Genomic DNA, 25,743 nt, shown 5'->3' with positions numbered 1-25,743 from the left:
GTCTACGGAATACAATTAGCTCCAGGAAAAGGTAAGGGAATACCGATAATAGTACAACGACGCTAGTTTATATGTTACAAATGGTTGGGTAAGTTTACTTTGGGCCTAAAGCATGGAAGATATGGGAAATTCATCTTTGATACTGTAGAATCATTTAAATTCGTTGGGGCCAGTTTTCGTGTATTGCTGAATTTTTACGGGTTTGTGGGGACGTAATTTTGTGCATTTATATATTTGTAAGAAATGTAACTCTGGAACGTTTGCTTTGTCTTTATTCCTTGAGGATGTAAAATTCATGGGTGAGGGGTACCAACGAATTCCACGAAAATTGAACCACCCCGAATTCTAATGATTCCACAGTATTATGGGCATCAGAAAATACGACGGAAAGTGAAAATAGTCATTTAGATTTAGTGGACATACACGCTGTGACCTTTAATTCAACATTTAGATACATCGACGATGTATTATCTATTAACAACAATGGTTTTCACTCATATGTCGATTCGATAAATATCAGTGAACTCAAATTAAAAGCCACCACAGAGTCGTCAACTTCTGCTTCGCACTTACATATTTTTTTTTTGGAAATAGATATTAATGGCAAACTAACAACTCAAATTTATGACAATGAATGATTTCAGCTTTTCTATCGTCAACATCCCATATTACTATAACAATATATCATTATCCCTTGGAAATGGTGTATATATATATCTTAACTGATTCGATACGCAAGACCTTGTTTCATGTATTGTCATCATTTTAAAAAGTCGAGACAGGCTACTGACAAACAAGTTGATGGTGCAGGGGTTTCCATAGCATCGTTTAAAGTCAGCATTTCGCAAATGCTATGATCGTTATGACGATTTAGTTTGCCAATACAACCTATCATTGGGTAACATGCTGTTTGACGTGTTGCATACCGATTGTTAGACCGTTCATGACACACTGAGTTTGACTACGGATAACTCCGTCTACCTGATCAAGATATAGGACTCACGGCGGGTGTGACCCGTTGGTAGGGGATGTTTTCTCCTACTAGGCACCTGATCCCACCTCTGGTGTGTCCAGGGTTCCGTGTGTGCTCAGCTATCTATTTCGTATTGCTTATGGGATTTATGATATTGGTCACTGTTCGTTATCTTCACCTTTCATCTAGTGATCAGTCATCCGAAAAATTGCTATGTTAAACACCATCTTGATTCCATGGACGAATACTCTGATGTTGAAATTAAAAGTATGCTCAAGTTCGTCATTGACAATATCTTTGTAGTCGTTGATGATCAGGTCTTCCAACAGTCTGTTGGAATTACCATGGTCACAAATTGTGCATCGTTTTTATCTGACTTGTTTTTATACTCTTATGAAACACAATTTATTCAAAAACTTGTGAGAAGAAAGGAATACCCTGCTATGACTTTCAATGCGATACTTAGATATATCGCCGTTTTATCTGTCAACAATAATATTTTTTAATCTATATGATGAAGCAATATATTTCTGTGAAATCGAAATAAAAGACACCATCTAGTCGTATACTTTTTCTTCATACTTAGTTATTTCATTGCAAATAGACAGTAACGGCAAACTAAAACCCAACGTTTCGATAAAGCAGGGAAACCCCAGCTTCTCTATCGTCTACTTCCCATATCGCGGTAGCAATATTCTATTATCACATGCATATGGTGTTGATATTGCTCACTAGAATACATACGAAAGAGTTTGTTCTGCGTATGAACAGTTTTAAAATAGAGACAGGTTCTGAAAAATAAGTTGATGGTGCAGGGTGAAGATAAGGAACAGTGATCACCATCACAACTCCTATAATCAATACAAAGTAGAGGGTTGGAAAAACACGAACCCCTGGATAGACCAGAGGTAGAATCAGGTGCCTAGAAAGAGTAAGCATCCCCTGTCGTTGAATGCAATTATTTCGCAAATTTCTATGGTCGTTATAACGATCTAGTTTGTCAATACAACATATCATTGGGTCAAATGCTGTCTGATGTGTTTCATACCCATTGTTAGACCGTTCTTGACACATTTATTTTGATTACAGATAACTCCGTATACCTTATCAAGATATTGGGCCCAAGACTGGTGTGACCAGTCGACAGAGAGCATTCTGGGAAATCGGGGGTGTCCCATGAACAAGAAATCCCAAAGAATATGAACACAGTATTTAAAATTAAACTTGTCAAGAATTCACTGCAGAGAGAAGCTAACTTTTTTCAAATAAAGTGCAGGAATAAATAATGGCATCGTTTTGTCAAAGTAGAATTCGTTGTATATTTGAAAGCCTAAAAGTTCAAAAATCTTCGGGGTGAACAGAGATTTGTTTTTAGGCATTTTCCAAGTCTGTTTTGGCTAGGAGGGCTACAACTCTCACGTTTTCAATGGTAAGTATGGTATCATGTATTGACTGGTACATGTGCTGCACTGTACAAAGTTCATAAGGTATGCCATCATTGATTGATGATCCGTCTGGGTACGATAAATGATGTATGAGTCTATATGCACCTGGTTCCTTTTTGGGAACTAACCCAAGAGGTGAGACTTGACTATTTTTAAACGGAGGATATTTGAAAGGGCCCATAACTCTACCCGACGAGTTCTCTTGGTGAAGTTTAATCAACAGGAAATGTTCGTTATCTTTTAGTGATGAACGGTTTATTGCAAACGGAGGTGAGGTTGAGTAATCTGCTAATTTTACAGTTTGAATAGGAGTAACTATGGAAAAGATGGATCTATTTTGAAGTGCTGGTTGGTCTATTAGCCCTAACATGATTGCTTGGTTTAGATTGGAAGGTGTTTGAGACTTGCCTTTGTTTGCACAACTGTATGTTATGCTTACCTGAGCAGTATTGGCAAATGTGAAAAGGGCAAGGGTTTTCTTTGGTGCATTTGCCTTTATTGTTAAATGTGAAGCAGTATTTGGTTCTGTATTGCTGGGAGCGAAAGCACTTCTTCTTCACTCTAGATTTATTCTCCAGGCCCTTAAGAATTGCATCTTGGAACAATTCAGAATTTTTCTGATTCCATGGACATGCCACAGGAGGAACTTGGCGTCACTGTCTAAACTTTTCATCATTGTCAACTGCCGCATCATCCTCACATGATTAAGAAATGCTTTGAATAATTTGAGTATAGGTCATGCGATGTCCTACTTCTGATTGATACTTAAAGCAATATATTGCGACAAAAACATGGAAAGCTTCCAACCATGTGCTTACATTTTTAATCTGGCCACCTTCGTTGGACCGAAAAAATACAAGTTTGCCATTTTCTCAACATATTTGAAATTATTACCCACACCAAAGAATGATTTGGGGAGAAGTGTGGAGAATTTTACATACTCATTGGATATAATTTTTGATTGGATCTTTGAGTCAATCACCAAACACACGGGTTTTGCTATGCCGGGTTCATGCGTTGATCCTCGATGAGCTGTGGAAGTAATACCTGCGTCTTTATTTAGCTAGATTTATTGGGATTTTAGATATTATGGAGGGCTGGTGATGAACTGTACGGCAGATGAGTGAAACTCCATATCCCTATGAGTAGTTTGGGGGGTTTGAGGTTGTGCTGCATTTGTCGGAGATGTCTGTCCTGAGATAGCATTTTAGATTGTATCTCTGATGGAGGGTAGGATGGCAGCTATGCACGTTTACACCATGTCTTGGGCATCGGCGTTATGGCTGGAGGATGATGCACTCTGTTCGTTTGGAGCTTTTCTTTTTCTTGGGCGAGATGCCATCCTAGAATATTATAAATCAATCAAAAACACAATAACAAAGTGTGTAGTAAAAGCTATAGCATCAACAGCCAGAGCTGATTAAAAATATATCAATATACTATGTGGGAAGATAATATCAGGCAGCCAGAGCTAACAAAAGCAACTATCATGTTATCTCTAAACACAATCAGGACAGAACATGCAGGCAGAGCTTAAATAAATGCCCACAATAGTAGATGTAATCAGGACAGTCAGGACTGGTGAAAGAGTTCAAAATATTAATGAGGTTGACAGCCATTGTTGTCTTAAATTACAGATTTAACATCAGGTCAAAGCCGGAGCTAAAACATAACAGCCAGTGCTGATCTCAAATGCAATTAATGTACTTTGTGTAGAAAGCCAGGACAAAATGTGACATCCCGAGCTTAAATAACATAGGTGCTTTATTTCAGGACTCATAGGCACTGATCAAGCTATGAGTACTGTTTGATGTCCATCGGTTGAAGGATTAAAATAAAAAAAATCATTCACATGGATACCTGTTTAGGAACCAGGGTGTCAGTTACAGTGACTAGAATGATGACTGGAAAGGCTATAAAACCAAACAATATAAATCTGAGGAATGTAACATGTGAGTGTTAGTTTAGTTACATATGTAAGACTCCAAAGTGCGATGGGACTCCAAAGTGCGATGGTCACGCCAAACTCCGATGGTCTGCGCCAAACCCCGATGGTGTGACACGCCAAAGTGCGATGGTCCACACTCATGCTCCAAAGTGCGATGGTCTGACACGCCAAAGTGCGATGATGTGACACGCCGAAATCCATTGGATTTTGAAAACGACTCAGTATTGTGGTACAGACTGTACCAACCCTGTATTGTTTCACTAAAATATCACTGCAAAATCCATGCATCAAAAATAAGAAGTTCGACTTATTGCATTACCATCTAGTTGTCGTCTTCAAAAATTTCCAGCGCGAAATCGTGAAGAATGTTTTGCATTATCGCATATCCCCAGGATTTTATTACGTGTACGTCACAAGTAATAAATTATAATGAATTAAAGAAAGTTTGGGCGAAGTAAATAGTTCTACAAGAAATGTATTTTGCCGTTCTCACTATCCTCAACAGTGTAAATCTTGCCGCAACGTCCGTGTTGCATTTCTTCGGTTTCATTTTGAAAGACGTTAAGAATGACGTCACAATGACGTGACGTCACAAACGTTACTGAACTCCGCACCAGCGGACTTTTACGTGACCATCGCACTTTGGCATCCATAATGTTAACAGACCATCGCACTTTGGCGCAGACCATCGCACTTTGGGGTGACCATCGCACTTTGGAGCGACCATCGCACTTTAGAGTCTTACACATATAAACGTAAGTACCCAAAGACACCATATCGGAATGATTGCATACTTAAATCAAAGATGGAATGAACCTAAATTAAATTATATCAAATACTAATAGGGGAAATTTGACTAGTCCACAAGGAAATAACGTTAATGTGATGGTACTCTTTCCCAATACCCAAAGACGAAAACGCAGTCACGGACATCGTTCATATAAAAGACCAAGTATAAATGATGTCACGTTGGATTCACTTTTGCCTCACGTCAACAGACAATTGGGTCCACATCATATTCGTACAAAACTTTACTATATTCCATTGAGGGTTTTAGATACGTTATTTGAAGAAGATATGACTAGTCTATACTTGGATTTGTCAACACCTGAATATAGACTTAACTCTATGATTATGGATGTTGCCTACCACAGGCTCTATAAACCAGCACGGACCATGGATGATATTCCTTCCAAATCATGCCGTCAGTTCCTTAAGCTCAAATTTACAAACAAAGGAATAGATGCCGTCAACATAAGCAACATTCTTCGTCATAAAAGGGTTCAGTCGTGTATTCCAACTTATTTCAAGTTCAAGTCTACACCCTGTATTTCCTACAGCTATACTTCTACTATTGCATCCAAACTTTTTAATTATAAACTAACGTTGCAGTGCTTAGATATAGACCATCTTATACGTAATCCACCAACATGTTCTTGTTCTTCATCTTCTTTCAACTACAGTCCAGCTGGAAATGTTATTACTGGTGATGTTGATATAGTTGAAAATGAGGACCTCAAATCACTTATTCTTAAAGGTCCTAAATACAGAGAATTTCGGTCTTTTAATTGGCGACCGAACTTCATCTCTATTATGAGTTCTGTCGAAGATTATGCCAGACGATGGGCTAAATATGAAAAATAAGAACTTGATACATTGTCAGAATGGGTTAAAAGCATAAGAGGGATATTAAAATCCCGCATTAGACACATGAAAACAAAAGTACGTACCAGCTATCCTTCTGTGTTTAGTAAACCAGAAGTGATAAAAGAATTAGATAGGTTACATGAGGAATATGTTTTGGTTCCAGCTGACAAAGCTAGTAACAACATTGTTTTTGTTTGTAAGGTTCATTATTACAACTGTATTTTAAACGAACTTGGCATTAATTCCACTTTTCGTAATCATACTTATACTCCAACTGCCCTTTCAAAAGACGAAATTCTTCAAAACCATGCTTCAGTTTTAGACACATTTAATATTCCAGTCAATGGGTCGAATGACTATGAGTTACCGTACTTATACTGGATTCCTAAACTACATAAAAACCCTTACAAACAAAGATACATTGCTGGATCCAGTAAGTGCTCTACCAAGCCCCTATCTTTGTTCCTCACGAAAATGTTAACAGCTGTGAAGGAGAAACTTCAAACTTACTGTGCGACTACGTATGCCAGAAGTGGTGTTAATCAAATGTGGATTCTAAAAAATTCTAAAGAACTTTTAGTAAACTTGAAATCACAGAATTTTTCCCAAAGCAATAGCATTAAAACCTATGACTTTTCAACACTATACACAACCACTCCTCACGATAAATTAAAGACTAGACTTTTTGACATCATAGACAGTTTCTTCTTCAACAAAAACGGAAAACGGAAATATTCATATCTAGTGATCAGTCATTCAAAAACTTTCTTTGTTAAACACCACTCTGATTCCACGAACAAATACTCTGAAGTTGACAAATATGCTAGAGTTCCTCATTGACAATATCTTCGTGGTCTTTGGTGATCAGGTCTTCCAACACTCTGTTGGAATTCCCATGGGCACGAATTGTGCTCCTTTGCTAGCTGACCTGTTTTTATATTCATATGAAGCAGAATTTATTCAAAAACTTCTACGTGAGAAGAAAAAATCTCTCGCTGTGACCTTCAATTCGACTTTTAGATATATCGATGACGTTTTGTCTATTAACAATGATAGCTTTCATTCATATGTCGATTTGATATATCCCTGTGAGCTCGAAATAAAGGACACCACAGAGTCGTCCACTTCTGCTTCATACTTGGATATTTTATTGAAAGTAGACATTAACGGCAAACTAACAACTCAACTGTATGACAAACGGGATGATTTCAGCTTCTCCATCGTCAACTTCCCACATTTATGTAGCAACATTCCATTATCACCTGCATATGGTGTTTATATATCTCAACTGATTCGATATGCAAGAGCTTGTTCTGGGTATAGTCAGTTTTTAAATCGAAGTAAGCTACTGACAAACAAGTTGATGGTACAGGGATTTCAACAGTCTCGATTGAAGTCAGCATTTCGCAAATTCTATGGTCGTTATAACGATCTAGTTCGTCAATACAACCTCGCATTGGGTCAAATGCTGTCTGACGTGTTTCATACCGATTGTTAAGCCGTTCTTGGCACACTGATTTTGACTGCGGATAACTCCGTTTACCTGATCAGGATATGGGGCTCACGGCGGGTTTGACCGGTCAACAGGGGATGCTTACTCCTCCTAGGCACCTGATCCCACCTCTGGTGTGTCCAGGGGTCCGTGTTTGCCCAACTATCTAATTTGTATTGCAGTAGGAGTTATGAGATTGATCACTGTTCGTTATCTTCACCTTGCATATATATATAGACAGAAACACCTGACATCATGGCTATAAAGTCAATATAAATTCCTGTGCTGTAATAACAAGATGTCCCGAAATTCCCTGAAATATTTCTCTAGTCCAACAACATTCAAATGTATTCCGTCGGAGAATACAGTGCCCCTACTATTTGTAAAGCCACGCAATATCTAGTATAAAATGTTAGCATCTACACCATGAAGCTTCAATAATATATTGGTTTGTATCACTCGGTGATAATACTCTTCAGGGTATACGTGTCTTGTAACCATACAGGGTATTAGTTTAAGAACAGTTATTTTCTGAATTTGGAATGATTGCCGAATTTGCGTAAAAAATGCAACAAGTTTCAGTATGCAAAGTTCAGTGCAATCCTCTCTCCTGTCGAGATTGTTTCCTCTGATGTGCACTATGATAAATGTAGGTTTGTAGTGTCGAACTGCTCCAACTAACCGTTCCAGGTTACGTGGGTTTAGGACAGAACCGCCTCCGATGACATAAAATAAACCTGATTTAATCCATGAATGTCAAATAATTTCGAAGAATCTCCTCTATTCCCTACGTAGTCCCTAACGTGGTTCACGTGCGAACAAATAGGCCTATAGGGCGAACACAGTTAATTGGTCCCTCAATTGTTCGTCTAATAATGCCTCATTGTATCATCACATATCAGAAACAGATGGAATAAAATATATAGGAAACCTATATTTACCTCGAGTGTTCAAATAAAGTTATAAAATAAATCCGTGGTTGTTGATATTAATGGATATTAATGGATCTTCCTGTTCGAAACTTTTTTTTGTGAAAAAATGTAAACAGTCCCGTCTATCTGCATAACAAAATGAAGACTAGCGGTATCTGCTCGCGCATGCGCAAATCAGCTATACATAAATGCCCCTATTGGGTTGGCGCTAAATGCAATATATATGCAGCTATCAGTTTCTATAAATGTTTTTATGAAATAAAAAATGCTTTTAACACAAACTGGTGATGGTATCATGTATCAACACAAGAACGTTTATGTTCTAATATCCTTTGAATTATTATTCTTAAACATTTCATTGTAGTTTGCTGATCCAAAATAGCATACAAAAACTTCCTAAAATATGAACATTGATCATGTTTCACTATTGTGTAAAGACTACGATCATTAACGGTTTCAACAGAAATGGGATGCACGGAAATCACTCTGTATTGTTAACGAGGTCAACCTCTATGTTTTCGACGGAGCAGCACATATCTTATTTGATGAAGACTGTAGACAGCCTCTGTGTGCAGACGTTTCAAATTGCTTGATTACGTAATCGGAATATTTATGATAGGTTGCTTATAATTGTATGTTTTAGGTGACTGGCAGAAAATTTAATCGTAAAGAAAAAATAATATGAATATGTACATCATTGGTCTAGGCATTGAATCTTACAAAATGAAAATAGCAATGATCAATCTCATAACTCCTATACGAAATACAAATAAGAAGCTGGGCAAACACGGAACTCTGATTATACCATAGGTGGGACCATGTGTATAGGACGAGTAAGAATCCCCTGTTGAACAGTCACACTCGCCGTGATCTGTATATTCTGATCAGGTAATCGGAGTAATCTGCAGTCAGAATCAGGGTATCAAGAACAGCCTAATAATAGGTATGAAACACATCAAACAATGGATGTTGTATTGGCTAACTAGATCTTCATAACGAGTATAGAATCTTCGAAATGCTGATTGTAAACGAGACTGTTGAAACTCCTGTCACACCAACTTGTTTTTCTGTATGCTGCTTCTATTTTAAACAAATCGCATCGTACGCAGATATAGCTCTGACTTATCGAATCAGTTGAAAAATATAGATAGCATATGCAGATGATAATGGGACATTGCTACATCTCATTTCAAAGGGGCATGAACACAATTTGAGCTGAACATTTGCAACTTTTATTTTTTTTTTTATTCTTAACTTTTGCAATGCTTTACTAAAGAATCTCTAATGGTCAATCAAAATTCGAATATCAATTGTTGAGTTACAAGTGAGATACAACGTTTATAATTCTTTGTTATGTAACAAGGCTCGTGTCATGTTTCTGTTTCCATATATATTGCGCAATAGAAAGGATTATGTTTAACACAAAATGAGATGTGACAAACACTAGAAACTACTTGTTTTCAGAATGAATTTACAAATTGAAAACAATCAGCTTCAAACGAAACTTTTACCAGTATATTTAACCCATGTAAACCAAAACATGGCACAGACTCTTAGTTGTACATTACAAAGAATTTAGAGCTCTGTACATCCCATACATCTCGACAATTGACATTAAAATGTTGCTGACCATTAGAAACAATTCACTTAAACATTATAAACATTAAAACTGGAAAGATAAATTTGTGAATTTTCAGCCAAATCGTGTCCATGTCAATTTAATTTTCCCATGTTGATTCATTTTGATTTTAGAAAGTAAACAATGTATGCCATTTATTAGAACTATAGATGTTATCAAATAGCCCACACAACAGATGCTATTACACACTACGACGTGTGCCTGGCGTAATTGATATGTACTCAATTGTTTCCCTTGAAGCTACAAGTTAGACGACTTTGTGACGCCATAGGAGCTTCCGAGACGGTATTTCGTCTGATCATCTGCTCTTCTCTGAATACACAGTCCAACAAAAGTACGCACACGTGGGAGGGTCAATATGTCTGTGCATCGCCATCTTTGTTTCCACGTTGATTGATCTCAGAATAGAGACCATTTTTTTTAATTTCACGAATGTGTATCATTCAATTATTTATATATTTGTTTGTAAAATACGTTTGTTAAGTTTTATGATAGTAAAATGTAATTACAAGTTATCAATTTTATTGTTACATTGCGAAGTGCAAAAACAATAGTTATGATATCAATGCGTGAAATAACTGCAATTAGCCACATGTGCATAATATATTCTTCCTGGTTCATTTTGTTTTTATTTGGTTTCCTGAATTCGTATAATTTATCGATATTTGGATTACAAGGCAATTGAATATCTGTAATATATAAGAGGAAGGTACTTGATAAATGCAATTGATAAGGCCCGAGTTACCAGTGATTCCCTTAAACATCTAAAAATCAATGGCTTTGTGAATGTTACAAATATGATTTGCATTTCCAATGCTTTTACTTTTGATATATGATAATGATACCTCTTTTCTCACCAATGTTTTACTATACAGTTGTACACAATACGCATATGGATATAGATAATTAAAGTTCTGCATGACTTTGGAGGTCTGAATTAAAGACTGTTAATTGATCAGAAATCAATGAATTGGGAGCAAAAAGTTTATGTGCTTTGAATTGTAACTCTTTCGTCTGTTTCAAATCTTGATAACATAGCTACAATTCGACATTCATAATGAAGTCAACCAAGTATACAAATACTGTTTATCACTACATTTTCCTCAAATATAACTCTCTATGTATTCACTGTATGGTGTCCTTGTATGACGTTAAATGTTTTTCACACCCGATATAAGTATGAATATATAAAAAGTTGAAAGTGAGTTTCCAAGTATATATATATATATATATATATATATATATATATATATATATATATATATTTGGAGAGACGAAATTAAAATACACAAAACAATCCTCAGGATAAAACACTAATGAAACATATTTGTGTCAAATGGAAAATTATAGAATACTAATGTAAAATTATAGAATGCAAATGAGAAATTATATGATAGAAACGAAAAGTTATCATGCAAATTAGGTGTCAATCAGAAATAGGTAGGAAAATATATAAAACTGGGTATATAAAATGATGCAGAAAAGAAGCAAAAGAAATAAAAGAAAAATAATATGTATAAAAGTAAAACATCAAATACAAAATGATACATTACAAATATTGCAACACTTAACATGCCACATAGTTCCAATGTATTGTATACTATTTTCCAAGAAAAGCTTCAATTTGCAAAATGTTATTACACGAAAATTAGGAATAAGAGGTATAGGTGTTTGTGGTAAAATGGGTGTAGAAGTAAAGGAAGCAGGCATAATGTCTAAAATATGTAATTGTCTCCACCAATAAAATCTGATTTGATTCTTGGCACACTGATTTTGACTACGGATTATTCCGTTAAGCTGATCAAGATATAGGGCTCACGGCGAGTGTGACCGGTCAACAGGAAATGCTTATTCCTTCTAGGCACCTGCTTCCACATTTGGTATATCCAGGGGTCCGTGTTTGCCAAACACTCTACTTAACGCTCAGGATCGTATCCCATCGGTATTCATGATGTTTGAATATAATTCCATTTAAAACGTGTTATTTATGAGTATTATACAAATATCTTGAGTGCAATATTCATTATAAACTTGCTAGTATGTATTAACTTTGATTCTGATTTATACAGACGTGTACAGGTATTTTGTGCTTTATTCCATATATATTCACTACAACATACTTTCCCACCAGGGCTGAAATTTTTTAAAACATATATCAAAATACTGCATAGACTTCCATTGTTTCTAACTTATGACGAAGAAAGATGTAAAAATCAAATATGCCATTAGTCAAGAATCACTATAATGTTAGTGCAATATAATGCACTTTAGATCGCATAATACACGTGTTTAGGACATAACAAAAACATTAACATCTTCTGACATTTAATCGATATTATTCAAAATTGATATAAAATAAAATATATCATACATCAATAATAAGAGATACAGTGCAGAGTATAGTTAAAGTTACAAAACAAATTGGTATGAAAACGACATCCTAATGAGTTGTTGCGTCATGACAGTTACTTGATCAGCCATGTTTTCATGGTATCCATCTTGGCGATCTTGACTGATGATATCATGATGAGTATTTTCTAACAATATGTTGTAGTCAATGTTTAGACCGGCTGGGATGCAGTTTCCGGTCTTCCAGTGAGTTTTCAGTCCACTACCACTAATGTATTTACGATTGCATTGTGGACACTCGTATGGGTGTTCATTTGTGTGTAGTCTTTTATGAAGCTTTAAATTGGACGACTTGATCAATCCATATTAGTAGATGCATGCAAAGACCTCTATATTTAGAGTAAAATAGAAATATAACATGACTGCTTTTATTATATGTTTAAAATGAATCACATTCCCATAGGTTGACTACATGGATTAATGTTTCGTGACTAAAAATAACCCTGTGAAGTTTGTCGTTTGCTCGAACTATTCATAAAAGAAGCGTTTATAATAGACAAAGGCGATTGATTTCAATATCTTTATTTCTCGATCGACAGACTTTCCTAAATATTATCATCAAATCAAAAGTGAAAATATATTTCAGGCAAACTCTTTGTCCTGGATCTAGACATATGACAGTTTTGTTCGTTACAAACAATTATTGCCCCAGACTGCCTCATATACAGTATAAACAGCAAAACAACCTTCAACGAAGATAGTAGTCACGTGCTAATGTTAAATACGATATAGTTTTTGCCATGAATATTGTTTGCTAATTGAAAATATGCGGTTATCCTCCTTTCTAAGTTTCGGAATTACGTGAAAGGTGAATATAACGAACACTGATCAATTTCATATCTCCCAAAGCAATACAAAATAAAGAGTTGGGCAAATACGAACCCCTGGATATACAAGAGGTGGGATCAGGTGCCTGTTTCGATTTGAAAAAAAGTAAGCATACGCAGAACAAGCTCTTGCGTTGATACCCCACCGTATTATTTTTGTTACATAGCGTGGCCATTCGTGTCATGCTTTGTTACAAATTGTTTCATACGGTGCTGCAGATGGCAACATTATGGCATTAGTATGTCACAAATTGTTACATATCGTGCAGAGATTGTAATTTTTCAGGTGGTTCCAGGGGGAAAAACAAAGTCTTGTAGATTCCTTTTAATCATTGCATTTGTGAGTAGATATGCATGTGTGTTTTTCATGTAAATCCAAACGCAACATGTTTAGGTCAATACTAAAACCAAAGAAAGAGGCTTATACTTAAAAAAAACCCAGTTGGGTAGTGCATAACAGGTATCTCGCCTATTGCACAATAACGTCCAGCCTCTCTCTCTCTCTCTCTCTCTCTCTCTCTCTCTCTCTCTCTCTCTCTCTCTCTCTCTCTCTCAATTATTAATAGTAATCAATGAATAAATAAATCTACCACTTTCACCTTTTGTTTCAGGATTACTTCATTTTTTATTCCCAGATATTCTTTAAGAAACTCGTTGACATGATCCGAGGGAGGACAGTTACACGTCACTCACGCGTTCGTTCCATGTCGGTATCGATCGCCGATCATAAATCGGAAAAATAAAATTGATTTTGATTAAAATCAAAACTTTAGGAATTTGTTGACAAGCGGTAAAACAATTATATCTTAAAATTCTGCACCATGAATTGATTAAGCTGAGTTGAATATTTGTATAAAAGTTTTCAATTTTTTACAAGAATGTTATGCTTCCGGTATTGAAAGAGGTGTTACATGTAGCGAGCAGAGATTAGAGAATGAAAAAAAACCCACAAAGGGTTTACCCCCTCCTCTCCCCACTCATGGCAACACGTCTTTAACTCACATGCATTTAAACATAATGTATACATACATGTGCATTGTTGATGGACTTTATGAAGATGTATCTAACATTCAACAATACGTCATACAGGGAGTGTGGTATGTATAAAACAACGATAATTCGAGATCTTATTAAGAGTAAAAATCTAAAAGCATCAAGCATTTCATGGAAAGTCAAACATTTTATTTTTCAAAAGCTGTCGATGTATATTTGATTTTATCCTATTTGATACAAAAACAAACCTTTAAACGCAATACTGTGATGCACCAGATGCGCATTTCAACAAATAATGTCTCTTTAGTGATGCTCACGCCAAAAGTATGGACATTCGAAATGACAATAATCTTGTAAGAGCTTAAAGGAAAACTAGAGTGCCAAAAACTGAATTTGATTTGAATTTCTAAACTTTATCCTAGCAATTAAATACACCTCCGTATTTTGAAGCTAGTAACGAAGTAATTAACTACTGCTTTTTAAACTTGTAGTTCTTGTTTTGTTTTCATTTTTCTTACTAAAATCATGTGATATATCGACATTCATACTTCAAGGCAATTAGATAGCTGTAGTATGCAGCAGGGAAGTACTTGGTACACCCTCTTGAGTTATTAGTGTTTTCCTTATATATTAACTCATTGTCTCAATGGCTTCGTGAATGCTATCAAATGCGATTTACATCACAATACTTTTAGTTTAGATATATAATAATGATAGGGATTTCCTCACCAATGATTTGCAGTTCTACACAATGCGCATATGAATATAGATAAATATAGTTTATGTACGTCTGGGACGTCTGGACTGAAGAATGTTAATATATTAGAAAACAGTTGATGTTTGAGCAAAATGTTTATATGATTTGAACTGTAGCTCCTTCATGTGTCTAAGATCTTAATACGATGTCTGCAGTTCAGCATTGATAAGGATGACGTCAGCCAAGTATATTGAACACTGTTTATCACTATTTTTTGTAAATAAAATATCACTATATATGTCATTGCACTGTGTCACTGTATGTAGTTAAATGTTCGCTACGCCTGACGTGTATAGATATGCATACAAAATTGATAGCCAGTTAGATGAATATTAATTCTATATATTTGCATTTGCCTATGTATTTCCTTATATGATTATATTAGCGAAATTGACATCCAAGCTTTTACATAATATATGTATAACACGAGGTCAGCCACGTGATCAGGCTTTTTAGCATTTGAATACAATCACCGCTTCAAAGGTCAGGCATTTTCACAATGTATTTTGTTTACTCCTCCTGGGCACATGAGCCCCCCCCCCCTTTTTTGTATAGGTAGGGTACGTATTTGCCCAACTCTCTATTTTGTACTCCTTCAAAGAGTTATAAGATTTATCAATGTTCCGTATTGGGACCTTTCATCAGATTATTTATATAGGGTTTATTTTGTAAAGAGACAAGAATTTCATCAATTAAGAGAACAACACCATTAAACATACGGTTCAGTTCGTTCATGCAAGATTGGGAATTCATACCATGACTCTAATATTGGAAGCAGAGCAATGGAGGAATATTAAGTTGATGGTGATGACAACCTGTGGTTTCCAGGAAACAACCATCATGGTCATGTCTGAGCATGAGCGAACTGGTTTCAAGTCTCGAAAAATTATGTTCATGTCAGGGCACCAGTACAATCCTACAGCATAAATTCTCCAATTGAACACAAACTCTATCAGTTCGTTTTTATTTCTCATATACATTATGGTGGTAACAAGGCAACCAACCTGCTCTTCGCCCAAACATGTTTTACGCCATAGTACATGGCTAAAACCACGAGTCCTATTTACACGATGAACATTCTGTTGTTTCCTTCTAAAATTTGCACAAAACAACCTGACAATGCTTAATGTTAACTTGATTCACCTATCCTCCGTCAATTCTCTCAGACAACCTGAACTTCTGTGGAAACTGTATTCAGCAATTGCATTTTTAACATCAAGTAGGCCAACGACACGATTTCTTTATCGCTGATTGCGACCAAATCACGTCACATATGTAGTTTACCCCGCTGTTCATGTCTTTAATTCCTTTGACTTGACGCTGTAAATTACTTTTAGTTTAGACTAGTTTGGTCTAGTTCAACCTTCTATATTGAATATACATATATAAAGCACAGAAATAGCAATGTACTCTTAAATGAACATAACTGCCCTAAGTGAAGAAATATTTAATATAACTGCCCTAAGTGAAGAAATATTTAATATAAAGCATAGAACATTTCACTTTATTTGTATACCCACTTCCGCCCCTACCCGGGGTTGATCTCACAACCTGCGGAACCAAATCTCCTAGCAGCATGCGACCAGCGCGCTAGACCGTTCGACCATCTAGGCAAGTCAAAAAACTTGCTTTCGATGACTTCTGTCGCAGTCAAATCCATTTTTATGTTCATTTTTAGTTCAGTTTCGTTTTCTTAACCCAAACATACCTTTATCCTGCTGGGGACCTCTTTAAATTGTAAATACCCTTTTATTAAACCTCAGTCTATTGGAGCATTAAACCGCCACCACGTGCTCTCAGTAAGAACCGAGCTGTCCAGCAATTCACATTAACACGCTTTAACCAAAATGTTGTGACAACAAGTATAGAATAACTTTAGTCTATACAATTTGACTTTGTTATAAATGCTGCCCGTATTCAGCTTGTTCTGAGTTGAGTTTTATGTAACGATTTTTATATAGTATTTTCGTTGTTAAAAGATGCTAAAGCTTGCAAGTATCGTTATTCATACTTTATGTTTCGTGCCTGTTTCAATACCGGCTTTTTTCATAAACGTGTTCGCTATATAGTCCTGTTTGTAAAGTTACGGGTGTAGTACTGGCCACAATTGTTTCGCTGTAAGAAACGTATTTTGTAACTCGCGCATAGAATGGCTAGAGTTTTGTGTATCTTAAGTTATAAAATGAAGTGACTTATATATATAACAGTGTTTGATGTATATATCCATGGATAAAGTAAAGTAAGGTTTCAACCTGAAAACCCGTGTGTATGTGTACGTTTATATAGTATGACTTTATTGGCGTAGGTGCTACCTTGTGGTACCAAGTACACGTGCACCAAGTACAAAAGTATATAAACATGTGTTTTGTCCATGTATGACAGCAGTCATCAACATAGTGGATCTATGTATATATTTAAACCAGACGCCATTTGGGGAACTTTTACATTTAACGTCATAAATCGTGACCAGAAACTGTTGAATTTTAGTTGTATACTAAATAAATATGTAAATTGTTTCAGTGACTTTATCATTTATCACATTCTAACATGGTTATCCGTGACAACTCCATTAAACTACAATTCTAATGCATGTGCATTATCATGTTATTCTTGCTGTCAGCAAAATCTTGAAGGAACCCATTGCTAAATTGGTGTTATTGTACTGGTATCCATTTTATGCAATAATGTTAAAAAAATGACTGATTCATATTTTCTTTCAAAGACGACTTGTACTATGCCATATGGTAGAAGATAAATAAACAAACATTGATCTGCCACATAAATATGAGGCAGAAGACATGGTATAATAAGACAGGAACTATAAAATGAGGTATGGAAATAAATTAAAGTCCATTGATATCATATAATAGTGATGGTATGAATTGAAATATGTTCATGTTCTTCTGTCTTTAAAATTCTCATCCCTATGTATGCAACATCAATATGACAACTAAAATAATATTTTAGCGATGTACCATATACATACCTCCTGAATTGTCAAGGGTCTTCACTTTTGGCCAAATAAACATTTCCGTACCGATCTTTACTGTAGTTTCACAGTTCCGAAATCGGCCGTGGTCCAAATTATAGACATGCCGTTGTTCCTTTAATTCAAAAACTTATTTTTTTTTTAAACGTTCAACGTTAACTTAATCCATCTATTTGCCTTCAATTATCTATGGTCCTATGTATATCTGTCCAAATCTGTGTTTAACAATTGCACTCCCAACTTCAAACCGGCTAACGACTAACGACAGTTTCGCTATCACTGATCGCTGATCGCGACCAAATGTACACGTGGGGTGTAGTTTTATTAAATCTCCTTGCCTTAAATTGTGTTGCCTTGCCGCTTTAAATTTCATTTATTTTACACTTGTTTTATTTTTATTCCTTCTTTATTTATATTTCATATTCTCAAAGATATTGTTCCCAATGATTTACTCGATAAAATCTAACGATATGCGGTTCGATCTTTTATTTGATACAGTGTAACCTGCTAAATAAGTATGAAAGTTCGACAAGGACACAAAATAAAATTTAAATAGATATAAAGATGAAAAATAAGATATGATTCTTTGAGTTTCATTGGGACAGAACATGAAGTTTGTACTTGATGAAATCTACTGTTTATTCACATGAGGAACTGCATTTCATATCCCAATGACACTCAGAAAGGCATATTTTTTAAAGTGAGCAATGAGTATGATAATCATCAAATGTAGGTAACACGAAATATGATACCGAGTTGAAAGGATATATTCCCTCTGGTATATTCAGGGGGCCCGTGTTTTTGCCCATTCTCTATTTTGTACTGCTTTGAGGAGTTATGAGATTGATCACTGCTCGCTATCTCCGCCTTCCATGACTGTTCGCGATTTGTGAAGATATATTCACCAAAAAAAAAATCATTATCCTATCAGGTATTGTGTTTTTTTGTTGGGTGAATATATCGTTATATTTCCCTCACTATCATACAATAAATGTATTGTGTTGAATTTGGATTCCTTTTTAAATATAGTACGCACTGAATTCGATATCCATCATTACAATGATGATTGCCAGCTATCAAGTAATGATAATAATTCTAACAAGTAATGGTAGTAATTCTTATGGAGCACACAATTGCCTTTATATTTACAATCTTCAATGCAAGGTGAAGATAACGAGCAGTGATCAATCTCATAACTCCTATAAGCAATACAAAATAGATAGTTGGGCAAACACGGACCCCTGGATACACCAGAGGTGGGATCAGGTACCTAGGAGGAATAAGCATCCCCTCTTGACCGGTCACATCCGCCATGAACCATATATCCTGATCAAGTAAACGCAGTTATCCGCAGTCAATGTAATACATACGAATATGCATGTGAGTGTAATCCATATAAATATGGCATCTAAAACAAATACTGAATAGTTTACCACATCGCAAACAATTTTATACAAATGTACAGAAAAAATAGTTCATGCTGTCATATTTGGCCATGACAAAGCACCTTAGATAATTATTTTCATCGAACATGGGAGTCATGAGTTTTATCATTTAGAAGTGTGCCTTTTCAGTCTGTATCTCTCTGAAATCTACACGTGCCTTCATGTAAATACGTCAATGTACACAGGATCATCAATATCCCCGCAACGATCAGAAGACTGATAATACCAGCAACTAAATATGTAGAATTACTTTCATATACGCGTCCCTTATCTGCATCACTCATCTTATCCATCTGGAGGATGTTGGTAGACTTCGGTGCAGCTTCTGTTATGATTATAACGAAACATCTACAGAATGGGCGAAAAACACACCCATGTTATCTGTGTGCATGGAAATAGAATTAATGTTTTGAAAGTAAGGCCAGTGTTTTCATGCATAAACATCTAAAACATTACCGTCATAATGTGTGCTTGATTCAAAATGTGTCCTTGGGGTAGACACACGAGAAGTTGACGGTTCAATGCTGTAGACTGTAGAAGAACTGTCTGGAAAGGAAGGGAAAAAACTGTTTCAGTAATTTTTATTCTTACAAAGATCCAACTAACATTTACACTGTAACTGAAGGAGGACACCATATCTTAGATACCGACAAAATGATTCAGTCTGACTCAGCGTGACCTGATGTGCATGCTTGATCATGTTACGTTTTATCATTTTTTTTTTTTTGCTGAGAGTTGCTCAATAAAGACCGTGCAATTTTCTTGTAAAGGTTCTAATCAATGAATATGGAGACCTTAAAATTTGTGAATTGTTTCATGAAACCATTGGGGTTTCATATGTCATATGTTCACAGCAAAATAAGTAGTTAGTAATGTCTTCCGAAATCGATATTCAATTTTCACGTATAAGGGCTTCTTCCGGTTAACACGGGACTTTCAGAATATTGATGATTAATTGGGATGCAAAGCTGTTGTCGTGGTTTGTGTTAAAATCAGAAGGCTATTTGCGAGCTTCTTCGATGAATTTAATATTTGAAATAAGGGTATCTATGAAATATGCGTGAAGTAATTTTCGAAACAGGGATTCCAAGGTATAGCGACCACATCAAAATGTGTAAGAAATAAAGTGGAAGTGGGTAATGTGCCTAGTGTCTTTCTCGCCAAGACGCATTGAATAGTTTGGTCATCTTGGAATGCACAAAGTGGTCTGTGATACTTAAAATTAATATGTGCATATAATTAGTTTGTTCAGATCAGGACAAAATGATTTCATTAGAAGAGAAATCAAGTTTGTCCAAAGGTACATGTATTTATCCACCTACATTACTAAAATGTTGAAATTTGTCAAGTATAATGTATAGAATGTATATCGTCTGTTTTACCGATGATGCATTGGAGTCGAAAAGACAGATATGTAAAATCGAGTTACTTTTTATCATTTGCAAGACATTTGAAGTTTGATATGAGAGTATTTCCACCTTAAAGTGGAATATGGATAGAAAAGGAAAACATTGAAACTGGATTGAGGATTACTATACAATAAACCTGTACATCCACTGGACGGATCACAAGATGCTTCATTACAATGGCAGAACAACTGACATCCATTCCCATAGTTTGGGTAACGACAAGATAGCTCACAGTATTCGCCATACTTTCCAACAGCACATTCTGTAAATTTGGATATGATAAGACGGTGTACTAAAGGTAAGATTTGGCCCATTTTAAAACGTGAGTAATCTTATGCCACAATACCCTGTAAGGTGAAATCCAAAATAACAATGTTCCGAAAAAAAAAATGAAAACGCGATTTTATTCCTATATGTCATATATGTATAACACAAAGGTTAATGCTCAAATTAATTTACAATTTGTCGTGCACATATGCAATCTTAATATTAAATCTGTGTGATGCGAAATGTCAGCTTTCAAAATTCAACTACTGATGATTCTTAAGTGTGCGCATATAATTTATTATCGGGTAAACTCGCGAGATGCATCACTCGCGGAATAAAATCACTCGTTATTTCTTTTGTGTTACTATAAGTACACGTAAGAGCTCTCGATTAACAGGCGACACCCGTATTTATGTTTCTCCATTTTAAGTACTCACGTAAAATAAGGAATCCACAATTTGCACTAAGAGAAGACAATTTATGAAAAACCTTTTTTAGATTGATTCAAATATTTTTTTAACAGTCTGCATAGATCAACATATTGGCAAATGCAAGGTGAAGATAATGAACAGTGATCAGTGTAGCTACAATTTGAATTTTTTGGTTAAGAAATAGTAATACAGGTAAAATTTGAAGTTCATAATTCTACTTCGCGCATGTGACGTTTTCGGCGTTAATGGGTTGGAAGAAAGGGTGTTTCGCCCCTGAGGGGCAAAAGTGTGCCATTATGTACTTTATTTTTCTTGATTTCAAGAGGCTAAATTCATACGCTAAATATATTTAAAAATGCCTTTATTCGAAAAAAGGCTAGGTGGGAGAAATTGGATCCCAACCTGAAGTATTTCTCCTGCACCCGTACACGTGATGACAGTCTTCACTGCCACACATGCATTCTAAATGACAACGCCAGCCAAACATTGGGTATGGACAAGGAATATTACAGTTCGTACCGTAGAATCCATCCATGCAACCTACAGAAGAACACAGAAGATGTTGCTAATGAATAGGAAACGCGGCTATGAATATTGTAATGTACCTTCACGAATCCCCCATAATCCACGAATAGTATGTAAATATACTTAAAAGTTATTTTCATTATGAACTTGCTATCATGTGTTAACTTGGATTCTGATATATACAGACGTGTGCAATTTCTCTGCGCTTCATTCCATTGATATCCACTACAGCATACTATCCCGCCACGACTGAAATATTTAAAGACACATATTAAAATACTAATCTAGCATTGTTAGTTTTAATCACTATAATGTATGTGTAAGACATTACATTTTATATCAAATAGGACAAACGTCCAGGACAAAGCAAATGATAATAGATAATTGATATCTACTAACATTTTATTTGATATTGATCAACATGGATATACAAGACTAGATGTACATGTATCATACGTCAATATCTAAAAATATAGTACATAGTAGAGTTACGGCCTTAAAAAGGGTATGGTTATCAGGTTATGATGAACTGTTACATCATGACAGTTGTTTCATTGTGATCAATCCATATCAGGATATGCAAACAAGACTCTACTTTTAGCACATCAAAACATATTTCGGAATGGTTTTTATTCTACGTTGAAAATAAATCAAAGTTGCATGCTTTGACTACATGGATTAATGTATCATGAATAGAAGGAATCCGTTGAAATTTGTCTGCTGGTTGGCTTTCGCGTCTAATAAGAGTTTGCTACACATTGCAAAGGCGTCGTAAAGATTTCAGCTGTGAAAATATATATTGGAATAAAATCAAGGTATATACTTAGAATTAATGTTGGACGGATATTGGAAACCAACGTATCAACAGTCAAATAAACAACATTGATAATGTTTTATACATTTACACACCACTTCTGACATTTTGAGAGTGGAAACAAATTTGCAACGATGCGTATCGTTTGTTTACATACATGTATTGTTACGTGCATGTCAAAACACTATCACTCCAGGATGTTACGCTAGTTATGCAAGAGAGGGTGAAAATACGGATATATATTTAATTGCTGCTATAAAATTTAGAAATTCATTTCAAAATTAAGGATTATCTCCCTCTCGCATAGCTCTTATCCTTAGAAGAATTTGACTTCAGTTTTTTTGGCACGCTGTTTTTGGCTATAATACCTCTAAAACTTCATTGTTATTTCGGATTTCAAACATTTCGGTTGGGCATCACTGAAGATACATTATATGTCGAAATGTGCATCTGTTGCATCAAAATCGGTACCGCATCAGTTTTACATCATGTTAAGAATATGTATCTTATTTGATGAATTTAAACATATATACATGAGTACAGCCACTTAAAACCTGTGGGAACTCGCGAGCAGGATGGGTTGTTGTTTTACGCTTGCACAAACATTATACGTGATACTGTCATTATCATGTGACATACAGGAAAAGTAGGCTTCAAATAGCTTTTTTATAATTGATCTGGCATCATATTGTCTATGTTTTACAAGTTTACATACATACATTCCATTTATAATTTACTGAAAATGTGGTTTTCCGAATGCATGCTCTTATCGTTTAATGTTTGAGATTATTTCATACCTGTTGTATTTGCTGCATGCGTATTCGTGATATGAGGTAATGCTGTATACAGATGTTCATGAATCTTCTAAAGACTAATATATCTGCCTATATCCCACATCTCTACAGCAACTTCACATTTACATGCAAGGTGAGTTTTACTTGGATACGCCAGAAGTTGGATCATGTGTTTGCGAGGAGTAACTATCACTTGTCAACCGATCACACCCACTGTGAACCCTATACCTTGATCAAATAAACGATGTAATCGTACTAAAAATCAGTGTACCGAAAACGGACTAACAATTGGTATAAAACACGTCAGAAAGCATCAAATGAAAGGTTATGATAACGAACAGTAATCAATCTCACAACTCCTATAAGCAATGCAAAGTGTATAGGTGGGTAGAATCTGACCCCTGGTTATACCAGAGGTGGAATCAGGTTTCTACGAGGAGTAAACATCCCCTGTCGACTAGTCACACCCGCCATGAGTCCTATATCTTGATCTGGTAAACGGAGTTATCCGTAGTCTAAATCAATGTGCCAAGAACGCCCTAACAATGAGTATGAAACATCAAACAACATTTGACCCAATGATATGTTGTATGCGCAGACTACATTGTTATGACGACCTTTTTTGAAATGCTGACTTTAATCGAAACTGTTGAAACCTCTGTAACATGCACCTGTTCATAAATAAGTTACATCGATGCAGAAACTGAACATACACAGAGCACACTTGTGCATATCGAATCAGTTGAAATAAATAAATTTCGCATTCAGGTGATGATGTCATATTGCTAGATAACTATGAGAAGTTGACGATGAAGAAACTGAAATTATTGTGTTTGTCATAAAGTGGAGTTATTAGTTTGTCGTTGATATATGTGTGGAAAAAAATATCTAGGTATGGAACATATGTGGAAGACTGTGGTATCTTTTTATTTCGAGTTCGCTGAGATAGATGGGATCAAGATATAAATGAAAATGAATTAAGTCTTGTGGCATTGTCAAGATAACAAAATGTTGAGTTAAAGCCCAGAGCAAGATATCAAATATATGACTGGTATATAGCATCTGGTCTTGGGTTTTATCAATCTTTTTTTTTTTTTTTTTACAAAAAAAGTAAAAATTCAGTCATTCAAAATTGATTGAATATTTCGCATTAAATTATGATCCATTTAGCATTGGAAATTTCAGTGTTATACATAGCCAGTTTTAACTACAATTATAATCCATTACATGTATATTGATATCATTACTGTCAGCAAAACTTGAAAAAACGAGCTGGAAAATGGATTTTACTCGTGAATATTTTACGTACTAATCTTAGATAAATGGCTGATTCACAATTCATTTTATTAATGACAACATGTACTATATTGTATGGCAGAAAATTAAAGGAAAAAAAACTTACCTGCCACATAATTTTGAAACAGAGGACGGTATATAAGGACACAAAAACCAGAAAATGAGACATGGAAACAAATCAGAATCCATTGGAATAATATGCTAGTGATGTAATCAATTCAAATGAGTTGATGTTCTTCCGACCTTGAAATTATAATTTCTATATATTTAGCTCTTATAATTAGCTTTAATGGGGATAACCAAAATAATAATCTCGGAATACAACATATATGTACTTCCTAGAATATCAAGGGTCAATTGAAGATTTCCGTACCAATCGTCACTGCTGTTCGACAGTTCTGAACCAAGCCATGAGATCTATACTTTGATGAGGAAACTGGTGAATTTGTTATCAAATCACTATGCAAATAGCGACTCAGATATTGGTATGCAACGCACCAGACATCATTCAAACTACTGCCGGGTTGTATTTACAAATCAAGTTATTTTAACGACCATTTGATTTGCGAACTGTTGACTTTAAACGAGAGCTTTGTAATCCTGTAATTTCAGCTTACCGGTATTTTTCAGAAGTGTGCTTCATGGTAAAAAATTATCACTCTCGAGCATGGAATCAGTATAATTCCTTTTCTGTATAGACTTGAAGAATCA

General features: G+C 35.4%; 1 protein-coding gene across 1 annotated transcript; it reads right to left on the bottom strand.

Moving 5' to 3' along the window:
- Window positions 1-18,522: 18,522 nt before the first annotated feature.
- LOC125677609 (platelet endothelial aggregation receptor 1-like) lies at window positions 18,523-25,396 on the bottom strand. The gene is made up of 6 exons (XM_048915730.2): window positions 25,139-25,396; window positions 22,316-22,377; window positions 22,006-22,143; window positions 21,042-21,167; window positions 19,953-20,042; window positions 18,523-19,821 (listed from the first exon to the last, which is right to left on the bottom strand). Exons 1-6 carry the CDS (start codon window positions 25,219-25,221, stop codon window positions 19,622-19,624), a joined length of 699 nt encoding a protein of 232 aa, XP_048771687.2. The 5' UTR covers window positions 25,222-25,396; the 3' UTR covers window positions 18,523-19,621.
- Between the last annotated feature and the right edge of the window lie 347 nt (window positions 25,397-25,743).

Source organism: Ostrea edulis, chromosome 3, assembly GCF_947568905.1.
Source record: "Ostrea edulis chromosome 3, xbOstEdul1.1, whole genome shotgun sequence".
In the NCBI taxonomy this organism is placed as follows: domain Eukaryota; kingdom Metazoa; phylum Mollusca; class Bivalvia; order Ostreida; family Ostreidae; genus Ostrea; species Ostrea edulis.
The sequence above is the reverse complement of the archived record's forward strand: the minus strand, read 5'-3'. Positions and strand labels throughout refer to the sequence as shown.

Excerpts from the sequence above, each read along its gene's own strand:
- LOC125677609 (XM_048915730.2), bottom strand. The coding sequence starts at position 25,221 with ATGGATTCTGATTTGTTTCCATGTCTCATTTTCTGGTTTTTGTGTCCT. Across the intron at positions 20,043-21,041 it reads TCCGTCCAGTGGATGTACAG|ACAGTTCTTCTACAGTCTAC; the intron begins GTTTATTGTATA and ends CTTCCTTTCCAG. Across the intron at positions 19,822-19,952 it reads ATCAAGCACACATTATGACG|AAGCTGCACCGAAGTCTACC; the intron begins GTAATGTTTTAG and ends TAATCATAACAG.